We start from the raw sequence: 12,058 nt of genomic DNA on the forward strand, positions 1-12,058 counted from the left end.
AAAGGCTTTGTTGTTGTTTGTTGTTGTTGCTATTTTTACAAAAGAAAAAGTCATAATGGGTTAGGATGCACCATGTTTACCTTTGTATTTTTGATTGGGAAATGTGATAACATGCACGGGCATAATGGTGGATCTATTATCACGAAAAATGTCAGCAAATGAATGGTTTCTCGTGTTACCTTAAACTAGACCCAAGCATGGACAGCTTGGCCCGGACAGCCCAGCCCGAAAGCCCGACATCTGGGCCAGGCTTGGGCTTAGCTTTTTTGCTTGAAGCCTGCCCTAAAAGCCCGACATCTGGGCTAGGCTTGGGCTCAGCTTTTTTGACCGAAGCCTGGCCTGAAAGCCCAAAAATAAGCCCGAACAAGGCATAAACCATTATTTTATTAGAAATATATGTATATATATATATATATATATATATTAGATATCTTTGCTCAAAAAAAATATTTTTAGATATCTCAAAAATCAATATTTTAATAAAAAAGGCATTGTTCATGTGTTTTGGGCTTGGGGTTAGGATTTTGAGGCAGGCTTTACAAATCCCGACCCAAAAAATGCCCAGGTTTACCTCAAACAAAACAGGATGTGATTTTCCTGTCTTGGTCGCATCTTGCAACATCTAAGGCATGAAACTGACGCATAAGTTCAAGTTTGATGACATGTTGATTCACGAGAGTGATGGAAGAAGTGATAACTTGCTGCTTATGTGGACGAAGGGGGTAAAAATTGTGGTGAATGGTATTAAGCCAAATTTCATAGACGCTTATTAATGATGAGACAGATTGGCGTTTCATTGGTTTCTTGGTGAACCAGCTGGGAGAATAAGTATAAATTATGGGAGTACATATGTGAACTGAATGGGAGGATGGGTATAGCATGGTTATTGCTTGGTGATTAGAGAAAAATTGAGTTTCTAGGGCCCAAAGATACATGAGAGCATTGCAGGACTATTTATCAGGCTACGTTCTTGGAGATCCGGGTTACATTGGTGACAATTTCACTTGGGGCAAAGGAAAGATGCGAGATAGAGAATGTAATTAAGTAGCTCATATCCTGGTTAGTAATAGTTTTGATAAATTTGAAACCAATGTGTGGGATGATGACCCACCTAGTCTTATCATGCCAGCGATGATAAGTGATGTGCGTATCAGTTTTTGAAGTTCAATAAAGCTAGAAATGGCATTCCCTAAAAAATGATAATACCAAAAAAAAGTCAAATCTATGGCCGGCTATCGTTAGCAAGAATCATCAGACTGTCTACAAGAGGAAAAGGTTCTTATTCCATGCCCTTCCATTAAACATGTACATAGGTGCACACAAGGGGCCTATAGCCAAGCTCAACGACAATTGGCTGCAAACAGGTAGGTGATCAAGAGAGGAGGATGGAGGATTCTCTTTTTTGAAGTTAATAGGAACAAACAGAAGCTGATAAATAACCCAGACTCGGTGCACAATTTTAATTACACAGGAGGGAGGAGGATCAGGATGGTAGGCGGCCGCTGCTCCTGAAGGGGAGAGGAGGAAAAACCCGACTGGTTTTGGCCGGACAAGTCGCCAAGATGCACCTGCCGAGGAGGGAGGGGTAGTATAGCGACTGTACAATATGGCACATTCTTGCTCTCACATGAAGTAGCTCAGTGCTTTCTTCTTCCTTGAACCTCCTTCGCCGTAGAGGTCGTTCCATTGAACAAGCTCATTCATGTTTGCCGAATCAGATGACACGCTCGCGCAAACCTACGTGTGGTAAACGAACAGATCATCCTATCATCATCATAAAGCCATGATGAAACAAGCGGGGATCAGGTAGGGATGGATTATAAATACCTGCTCATGGGCAGATTTGAAGTCATCCAAACTAAGAGGACGGACGTCCTCGCTTCCATGCAATGCAGGCTCAGGCCTACCTTCTGACTTTGCAACATTCTTCTCCTACATATTATCAAGGAAACAACGTTTAGCGTATATAAATCAAATAATCTAACCAAAGCATAGGAATGAAAAAACCATCTATACAATGATGTAAACCAAAGAGCCTTTCTATAAAAGTATCCATTTTAATGCATGCCACAGGCAGACTGATAACATGCCTACCTTCTTTTCCTTCTCTAGGATTTCTCGAATGGGGTAGTGCGCTGCAGTTACACATAGATTCTGAAAACACACCCAGATCAGCGATGTTACTTCCGATGCTCAAGGATAAAAGAGCGCAAATAAACAGCAAATGTACCTTCAGGTCACTTCCTGAATATCCATCAGTCATATTAGCAAGTGACTCCAGATCAGTATCTTGTCCCAACTCTTCTTTTGCTAAAATTACTTTCAAAATTTTCTCTCTATTTGATGCGTCAGGTAAATTTACCATTAGCCTACAACAACAATCATTATTATTATGAACCAAATCATTAGAAACGAATAGGCAGCAATAAGATAATCCCAGACCAGCACATGAGACTGTAGTACTACCTGCGGGGGAACCTCCTAATCACAGCCTCGTCCAGGTCAAAAGGTCTATTTGTGGCACCAAGAACCAGTACACGTTCTTTATCTTTCGTTCGCAACCCGTCCCAATTTACCATAAATTCATTTTTCATCTTGCGCATGGCTTCATGCTCCCCAGGATTTTCTCTCCTTCCTAACATACTATCGACCTGTCCAAAGTTATACACTTAATAGACTGTATAAATAGCCAGATAAATCAATATGGCAACAAAAGCAATTAATATTCTCCATACCTCATCAATAAAAATAACACTGGGGGATATTTTACTTGCTAATGAAAAAACAGCCTTCACATATTTCTCCCCTTCGCCAAACCACTGAAAGTAGTAGACAAAATAGCATTTAGCATCAAGAATCACACGATGTACCTCATTCATTGTTCTTTAGATGGAACCATACCTTCGATGTAATGCTTGACATTGATATATTGATGAAGTTGGCACCTGCTTCAGTTGCTACTGCTTTAGCAAGCATAGTTTTCCCAGTGCCAGGAGGCCCGAAGAGCAATATTCCCTTGCAAGGCTGCAAGGAATAGATTGAGAGGAGGCACTTCTAAGATCACAACTTAACCCGTACAACAAATTTAGGTAGTCAACATAATCTTCAAATTTGGTTTCAAACAGGTTGCAAATTAACTAGTAGAACTATTTTTTCAACACCAGATATAAATAAAGGAGAGGCTGGAAACTCCACGCCCCAATTTTATTGCCAAGAGTTTCTTGTCAGAAGTCAAGAAATATTTTTATTTATCTACATCTATCAAGTTAGACCAGCTTAACCTTGTAAGAGCCCAGATTTCTTCGAAATATTTGACACTTCAGAAAATTCTGAAACGAAAACCTTACAGGGACCCTGCAAAGCTACCTAGAGAAACCACACAGATTTGCCATGTATAAGTGGTATCATCATATTTGCCTTGCAAAATAATTCGATTTTATGCCTTTATGTTAATTTTGTAGATATACTATCAGTGAAAATCATAGTCAAAGTTGTGTGTTGAAGACCAAGAAAGTCAAGCTTGCCTTATATTTTGGGGAGCAATTATTATTATTATTATTATTGGTTTGGAATCTTTTTAGTACTGATAATATGGAATAGCAAGAGTAAATATGGTGTCTTGTTGTTTTTAACAAAGGGCTGTTAAATTTCTATCATGACATGCAACCTACAGTTGGAAAAAGAACTTAAGACCCATGTATGAGACCATGTGAATACCAGTTTTTTTTACTACCTTCGTTAACTGCCCTTTGCAGAACAATTCCGGCCTTTGCAATGGGAGCATCACCAACTCCTTCAATGTTTCCTTTACATTCTCCAACGCACCAATATCATCAAAGGTGACTCCAATATCATTCGGTGGTATAACATCTGCCAGAAGTCTTTTCTCAAACTCGTTCTCTGTGGCAACATCCTAAGAAGAAAGTAGCTTAGAAGAAAAAAAAACTGAAAAGCACTAAATATTTGGGGAATGACAATAAAGTTTGAAATGTGCAAGACAACAAGTACCTTTAACGATTTTTTTGAGCTCTTGTTATCACTATGGATGCTCTGTAGCATGTCGAGGCCATGCTTAAGGCTGTCATTCGTAATTAGCAAGTTAGCTCTCAAGAGAGAAAACTAAATAAAAATAAATACAGTAAAAATGAAATTGGCAACAACATGATTACCTTCCACTCGTGATAATAAGTTTACCGTCCTTGGAGGTTTCGACTTTATTGTGCTTAAGATGATAACTGACAGCGTACCCGACAATCTTGTCCACATCTAAGAAAGTTTGGAGCAACAAAAACTTTAATTCAATTTTATCTATTGATAAAATACAGCGAACAAAAAGAACTCACTTTCATTAGTCAGTGACTGATCTTTAATGAATAATTCTTCAAGGTCACTGCATTCGATCGCACTGCGATTCAAAAACTGCATTACAGAGCAATCAGCAATCAGATGATGATGTCGGGTGATCTAGAGATATCCATTGAAATAGGGAAGCAAAATAGCCCATAAGAATCAAGCCGTTATATATATATATATATATATATATATATATACACACCATGTGGTAGTATATATGCTACTTTATCATTCTAAGTATGTTCATATACTATATCTAAGATATTTCAACACAAGTTATATGGCTACCCCTAGGTAACTACCCATAGGTGGTAGGAAACATTCGCAGATATATATGGCAAGAGGAATATGGCATGAAAATATTTGTAAAACCAAGTAATGGTGAAATTATGCATGAGTGCAGATGTAACAAACAATATATCAAAAAAAATCAATTGAGAAAATATTGCAGAAGGGCTGTTAAAAAACAAATTCAGAGAACATATAATAGAAAGTTATGTCAACCAGAGGTTGGAACTTGGAACAAACACCAGCCATAAAACACAAAAGATGATTCAGGTTTCGAATGACCGGGCGATATGTATAAACTTGCATTTCACGTGTAGCCTACCGTACGAATGCTACCGATGTTAGATTTTGCTTTAAGGGTTTCAACATCACGATCCAATTGTTGCTTCCAACTGGTAAGTAATGCTTCGTCCTGAAATTGTAAATTTTAAGGTTAGGCAGTATACATAAGAACCACACCTAAATGAGTGCAACAAAGAATATAGTTACCTGTGGAAGCTGGATGGAAATTTTGTTCGGGAAAAGTTTATTTAGATGTTTCATTGCCTTCGGGCTTTCTTTGTTCCTTTCATGCAACCGACTACCAAAGCTGTCCTGAGTTTGTGAATGCAATAATGCATACAACACAGTGAAAAAGATGGGCAACATCAGTGCCATGGTTCATAAGAGTAGCATATGAAACCATACGCATTTAAAAACACTCAGAGAAAAATTTAAAGAACAAGTAGAGTGCAAATTACTGGGAAAAGGTCGAAGAGCGTCTGGCTGCTACTAGCGAACTTCGTAAAAAGAAATCCACCAGGATGTGCCTATAAGATAGAAAGCACCATCTTAGCCAATATTCAAAGCCCTTCATGAGAGGTTGCTAATAATTATCAAAATGGAAAAAAGAGAAGTTCTTCAATGCCAACACATTTAGAAATAACACTACCTAATGTCGCCAAAATTAGCAATATCAAACTTCAACATGCCACACTACAATGGGAACTCAACACAACATAATTTGTCTAATTTCTCGGAAATAATATATGTACCTTCTCTTTACGGCTGTCCATCTGGGTGTGGGATCCTATAATCAGAACACCAGGTGGAAGCAATTCAAGTTTGTTCCTTAAAGATGAAAATGATTCTGTGATTCCAGTGAATGATTTCTCTACATCCTTTAGTAACACTATCAGAGAACCAATTTTGCTTTCTTCTGAGATGACCTGACAGGCAAGGATCATACCATCAGTATTATAGCATGATGCTGATTTACGTTTCTAGTATTCCAAACTCCAAGTAAGACACGCTACCTCAATTAACTCGGTCATAGCCAGCCTTTCAACTTCTTCACTACCAGAAAAATCTGGGCGGAGCAATTCAGCTGCAGAAACAACAGATGATCAGCAGCAAATAACAAACTGTAAGAACTAGGGAACATGTGGGATGGAGAAGTTCCAGCTAACCAGAACAGAAGAAGCCATGATCTTCCTCACACAAACCACCAAGATCGTTACCATCAGGGATCTGCTTGTCGAATCGGACTCCAATTTTAGACGATCCATTTTCTTCGAAAGCAAGCATCACTCTGCCTCGATAACCGTAACTTGGGCCCCTGAAGACCAACCAAGAAATTTATCAGCAATTATACAGAAAGAACAATATGATCACCAACAATAATTAGATGGCCATCAAGACAAAAGGATACGTTATTATTCAGCTAAATCTAGTGTAACTGCAACATAATGAAGAACAATCACAATTGGATTGTGGGCGATTGAAACTCCAGATTAATTTTATGTTGCCAATTTCCTATTTCTATTGTTCCATGTAGGCTAAGTACTTGGAGGTACGATCGGAATACTTCTATTGACTGGCGGATCCGCTGTCCTATTGATATACATATATATGACAGGCCTATAGCCATACGTTTCATCAGGTACATGTGCCTCATGTCAAAGCATACTTTCTTGTAATTCACAGGAATGCATTCTTTCCACCCACATTTCTACAGAACTTATCCACTACATATAGGAGAGATTAGATCACCTCTCATACCACCCAATCAATCAACATCGTAATAGCAGTTCAGATTGCACCAACAAAGTTGGAAAAAAATTAGAGTGGGAATCTGGGCAGCTGGTTGGGAATAAGTAGGAGAAGTGTTACCGATGTATCCCTGAAGGTGGCTGAGCTGGACCCACATACCTCACCCTCTCCCCTACAGAAGATGAGAGTGCAATTATGTCCAAGTAAAATCTAGTTGAACTGGGAAATATTTATCAAATGATACTGAGATGCTAGCGAACCTTCTCTAAAAGTATAGCCCTTGGATGTAGCTGTTGAGGACTCCTGTTTGGGCAAAGTTGCAGAATGTAGAGTGGATGTACCCACAATATCAGCATTCACACTGGAAGTTGGTGCAGCTGGTCTTCTGAAGTGCATTGTGTCTGCCAAGGAAGAACGATGCTTATGAAGAATTGTCAATTTCTCACCACCTGCCTTGTCCCCTGACTTATCAGCCTTGCCAACATCTTTCTGGGTTTCTGGGTCCTTTGAAGGCACCTACATACAGTTTTGTTTCAAATAACAGACACACAGAAATATCACTCTTCAAGGTATTCACGGACTTCTGAGTATGTCCAGAGTAGGAGAACGTACCCCAGGCAACAGGAGTGAATCAACAACAAGTAGTCTAGCACCAAAATGTTTGGCAAGTGCCTTTATCAATGTTTCCTGATAAATCTCAGAACCTGATGCATAATTAGATGGATACTCATAAGTAATGGTATTCCCAAAAAGCGTGCAAGCTGACATGCCTCAAGGACATAAACTTGACTCTACAGAGACAATATGCAATGACAAAAAGAAAAGTTTACCTGATGGACCAGATAATAAAATTCGCTGGTTTATTGATGAAATTTCGGAGAACTGCTTAATGAATTCCTTCTTTTCCAAATGTAGGAATGAACATGATAAGAGCACATTCTTCGTATTCTCGCTGCATAAGATAGAGATCAATAAATATATAAAGATATAAACACTTGACGGAACAATAAATAAAAACATGCTTCACTTCCAAGGGCATAAACCTAACATACGCTATGAACAAGCCGTACTGAACTAAATATTTACTTTTACTCCTGCACAACATCAAAAACTAAGTGACCCGAGACAACCTTAGTTTTTCATTATTTAGATACAAAGAACAAAATCTGTCAAAAACTGAGTAACCAGAGACAACCTTCCTTTTATTATGTAGAGTACAGAGAATAAAATGTATGCAAAATTCCAGTTATACAGCATAGGAAGAAGCTAAAAAACAGGATTAGAGGCCAAAGCAAATCAAAGGAACATTAAGTCAAAGCATCACCTAAGATAGTAGGGAAAATTCTCAAATGTAACTTCAATATCACTTGGACTAATAACTCCTTGTTTCATCGCGTCCTTAAAGGCTTGGCATCTGCTCGGAGGTAAGCTGGCTGACGTGTTAAGATCCCTGATGAGATCCCTCTGATCTTCAAGAGCTTTAAAAAGATCACCAGTCAAATCGAACTCTGATACAGTTGACCCTGCAATCATCCTCAGAACTGGCCTTATCTTATAAGTTGCAATCTTACCGATTTCATCAAGATGAGCATCAGATCCAAAGCCATTTTGTCGACTCGTGTCATTACCAACAGCATCAGGAGTTATGGGGGTTGCAACCACATCCATTGGAGAGTCTTCAATGTTAGAATTAGCCTCATTAGTGTTTTCCCCATTCTCGCATTCCTTATCAGGGCTGATGCAGTGCCCTTTTGATTTATCAGAAGCAGATGATATGATAGGTTGCACTACTCTCTGATTCTCCTCCTCAGCTGATGCAGGTGGCACTGCTGGTAGGTCCTTCGATTGACTCGATACGGATGCTAACATCTCTGTCCCCACAACAGTCGAAGTGACTTCTGTTCTGTTCTCCATATGGATATGCTTGACACCAGCAACTGGAGATTCTAGAAGGCCAACGGCAGATGATGTCACCGCTTTAGCAACTTTATCATTCAAAGGATGCTGAAAAATCTGTATGTAGGTAAAGGAAAAACAAAGGCAACAGATCTGATGAAGTTTACTATTCTGAACGGAACACGCTTAGTAGACCAATAAAGGGAAGTTCTAATTGAAATAAAGGAAGCTGCATGATTGCATGAATATGAACGACAGTAGGATACATAAGCATGTTTGCCGCATGAACTGAATACGACTTCATCCCCTCCAGTAAGGGGAACTTTCATGCCTGGATTTACGGCCCTTCCATTTAATAGGACCACGCCCTTGTCGCCTATAACCTCTAACTCGCACGGACCTCCTTGCTGAATAAAAACAATAACCGATGATTATTATATACATCAGTGAGCAACTGACAGTGCTACTGCACTTCTTGCATCAGAAAAATTAACCAGAAAATACAAGGATGTACCTCAACGTGCCGCAGCTTGCAAAGTATTTTGCTGACAGATTGGTCTTTCAACAATAGATTACATCTTTTGCTTTGGCCAACAGAAAATTGAGGGACACTGATAGGAAGATGAGGACTCTGGTTCAAAAAAATATTTAATATCAGTACGAAATAACAGTACAGTACATCCCCTGTTATGCAGTAATAAAATAAAAAACGCTCTCAAGGTCACTGCAACGCATACTTTAACAAACAAAGATCAAAAAGAACGCCACAACTTTTGACCAGAACCGTAATGCGACATATTGGCAACATCAACTGCAATGATTTCCAATCATCCTTGTCTATGGCCCACTTTCGGTTTGCTCCTACTTCTTTTTGCTTTTACGAAAAAGAGTAGAAAAGTCGGTGCCATATGCGACAATCCTTGGTAGAGTCTATTTTTTTTTTCGAGCAACCGGCAGGAGCTCTGCCTTTTCATATAGAAGAAGAGAATTGACCAGATTATAAGGAAAACTGGCCGAAAACCGAAGAGTCTATTTATTATTTCGTGCTGAACCTGATAAGCGAGCAAATAGGAGGGTATGTGATATAACTAACATAAACACCAGCCTCATTGCATAAAAAACAGGGAGATGCCTATATCGACTAGCTACTAATAGCCTAAAATTTGGAAGTTCCAGCACACAATTTATCTTGATATCAGCCTACGCCTAAGCTTTTAGAGTGCCTAGCATAACACAAAGTCAAAACTAAACTTTATCGTCTCAGATTTATCTACAGTTGATTTCAATTAAGAAGACTCATCATGTAGCCTTCCCAGACGAGGAATCCTTTCAGCAAAGTGCTGTGACTCACGAATAAATGCTAGCAGGGAAATGTTGTCAGTCAGCTAGAACCATCTTGTCACTTCATCGACAAAGTAACAGTCCTACATACATGGGTTATTCATACAAATGCATCCCCACATGAATGGCTAATAAAACACACAACTTCTATTGCACTTCAAAATCTCCCTATCCTGTGTATTATCTGGGATGATAGTCAACAAGAGAAAGTGGTTCTATTTTCTACTCCCTCCGTTCACTATTATAAGATGTTCTAACTTTTTTCTGATTCAGATGTATAAAGACGCATTTTGTGTGTTTGTTCACTCATTTCAGTCCGTACGTTAGTCCAAAATTGAAATATCTAAAACATCTTATATTTGTGAACGGAGGGAGTACTTGTTTGGTAGAGAGTTGGATTATGATAACATGTGTTTAGCTCTCTTGACAACATTCATGTTTGCCTATATTTGTTGTCTTCCTGTTTTATCTCCAATTATTCTGTCGCTGAGGTAAGTCAAGCCTCCTCATTTGGACCCATTGCAGTTTAGCTGATATAACTAAGATATCAGGTAAGGAGCTTTATCCCCCACAACTAACAATAGTAGTATCAGAAATATATTTCCATCATTATATACATGATGTGACCACTGGCAAAATTCTGACTAATGCTGAAATGGTTATTCAAGAGAATATCTTAAATCTAGTTATAATATGTTGCTGGAAATTTCTTTTGTCCTGCATACTCGTAAAAGAACATTCTAAAGACCATGCCAACAATTGCTACTGCTGATCGCAACAAGTGAACATGAACATCTACACATGCTAAATCCAATGTGCTGGGTCCATTTAACAGGCAATACAATGGCTCTAAAATCTAGGTGGAGTTAAGCATTAGATTCAGGCAGTGGCCAAACACCCTAACTGTGAGCTCTAATCACTATCACGCTCCAAGGGCATCTCTGATTCCAAGGACTTTGTTAAGATATCAAAGGGATGTAGGTGCTATATTCATTGTATGTTGGTCGTTTGATCCAAAGCATTGTAATCCACAGGAATTTTCAGTATGAGTTCCTTTGCACCAAATTTCATAGGAAAATCCAATTTACTCTTACTGCTTGGGCAAAACTTCCTATAGGATTCAAGTAATCCAACAGTTATACTACCCCTGCTATTTCGAATCCTGCAAATAAAAGAGGACCTAGACGGAAGAACTATAAAATACACCGCTAAACCCTAGAATAGAGCTGCAAAACCACCAGAATCCACCCTAAAGAATCCTACACATCCTAAAAATCCCGTCTTTACTAAGCACAGAATCAAAAATTAACCACAAGCAATTGCCAAGATAAAACCAACAGGAACCCCCTCACCTGAGAGCACTGCGAGAGCAGCTTGGCCCATGGCGCCGCATGCTGCTGCGGTGGCGTTTCCTTCCTCCTACGCGAGCTCTCAGCAGCACCAGCAGCCCGCTTATCCCCTCCTTGATCTGCACCAGCGAGTCAAAACCCTAAAAACTCGATCCCGAATCCATCGCACCAGACCACAGGAAGCCCAAAGGAGACGAAAGCCCGTACCTTTAATCGCCGGTGTCAAGGCGTCGTCCGCCAAGCCGGCGCTCCTGGTGGCCGCGGCCGCCTCCGAATCCTCCTCGGCCCTTCCGGGCGCAGACGACGTCGGCGACGCTGGAGATTCCGCCTGGCGAGGGACAGGGTTCAGATCGGTCGAATCGGGCGCGAGATTCTTGTCCGATCCGCGCGGGGAGAGGGGCCTCACCTTGGGGCGCTTCGGGGGAGGGGCGGAGGCGGAGGGGGAGCCGGGGGGCGGTGACGTAGAGGAGGGGCGCTTGGCGGCGGAGCTCCGGCGAGTCTCCACCATCGTGTCGCGTTCGCCGGAGGCGTGCCGAGGGTTTCTCTCCTCTCCTCTCGTCTCGAGAGGAAAACTTTCGGGTTCGGCTTCGTACGTCGGAAATGGATGTTTTTCTTTTGTCTATAATAAAGATTTCCCCTTTTTTAACTCCGTTTGAGACGAGATGCTGTGTGGATTTGTGCAGGCTTATATAACTATATGTATATATGGATTAAGGATATCTTGTAGGACACGTGTGTAACTAGCCTGCCTTGTCGTGCTCGTATTCGGGACACGTTTTATTGTGTCAAGACAACCTTTG

General features: G+C 40.2%; 1 protein-coding gene across 2 annotated transcripts; it reads right to left on the reverse strand.

Moving 5' to 3' along the window:
- Positions 1 to 1,223: 1,223 nt before the first annotated feature.
- On the reverse strand, positions 1,224 to 11,848 carry LOC119295550. Of its 2 annotated transcripts, XM_037573975.1 has the most exons (28): positions 11,665 to 11,848; positions 11,466 to 11,586; positions 11,262 to 11,377; positions 9,083 to 9,199; positions 8,835 to 8,975; positions 8,244 to 8,685; positions 7,997 to 8,150; positions 7,503 to 7,624; positions 7,285 to 7,376; positions 6,933 to 7,188; positions 6,793 to 6,844; positions 6,090 to 6,238; positions 5,937 to 6,007; positions 5,676 to 5,849; positions 5,382 to 5,450; positions 5,131 to 5,235; positions 4,964 to 5,053; positions 4,344 to 4,419; positions 4,170 to 4,266; positions 4,009 to 4,078; positions 3,734 to 3,913; positions 2,902 to 3,024; positions 2,736 to 2,819; positions 2,467 to 2,651; positions 2,231 to 2,369; positions 2,095 to 2,154; positions 1,828 to 1,932; positions 1,224 to 1,737 (listed from the first exon to the last, which is right to left on the reverse strand). In XM_037573975.1, exons 1-28 carry the CDS (start codon positions 11,764 to 11,766, stop codon positions 1,624 to 1,626), a joined length of 3,606 nt encoding a protein of 1,201 aa, XP_037429872.1. In that variant the 5' UTR covers positions 11,767 to 11,848; the 3' UTR covers positions 1,224 to 1,623. The 2 variants fall into 2 exon arrangements, with proteins under 2 accessions (XP_037429872.1, XP_037429871.1); XM_037573974.1 differs by having other exon boundaries at positions 7,997 to 8,685.
- Between the last annotated feature and the right edge of the window lie 210 nt (positions 11,849 to 12,058).

The sequence above is a fragment of the Triticum dicoccoides genome, chromosome 4B, assembly GCF_002162155.2.
Source record: "Triticum dicoccoides isolate Atlit2015 ecotype Zavitan chromosome 4B, WEW_v2.0, whole genome shotgun sequence".
Taxonomy (NCBI): domain Eukaryota; kingdom Viridiplantae; phylum Streptophyta; class Magnoliopsida; order Poales; family Poaceae; genus Triticum; species Triticum dicoccoides.

Excerpts from the sequence above, each read along its gene's own strand:
- LOC119295550 (XM_037573974.1), bottom strand. The coding sequence starts at position 11,766 with ATGGTGGAGACTCGCCGGAGCTCCGCCGCCAAGCGCCCCTCCTCTACG. Across the intron at positions 6,845-6,932 it reads GGGCTATACTTTTAGAGAAG|GGGAGAGGGTGAGGTATGTG; the intron begins GTTCGCTAGCAT and ends CATCTTCTGTAG. Across the intron at positions 2,820-2,901 it reads TGTCAAGCATTACATCGAAG|TGGTTTGGCGAAGGGGAGAA; the intron begins GTATGGTTCCAT and ends TACTACTTTCAG.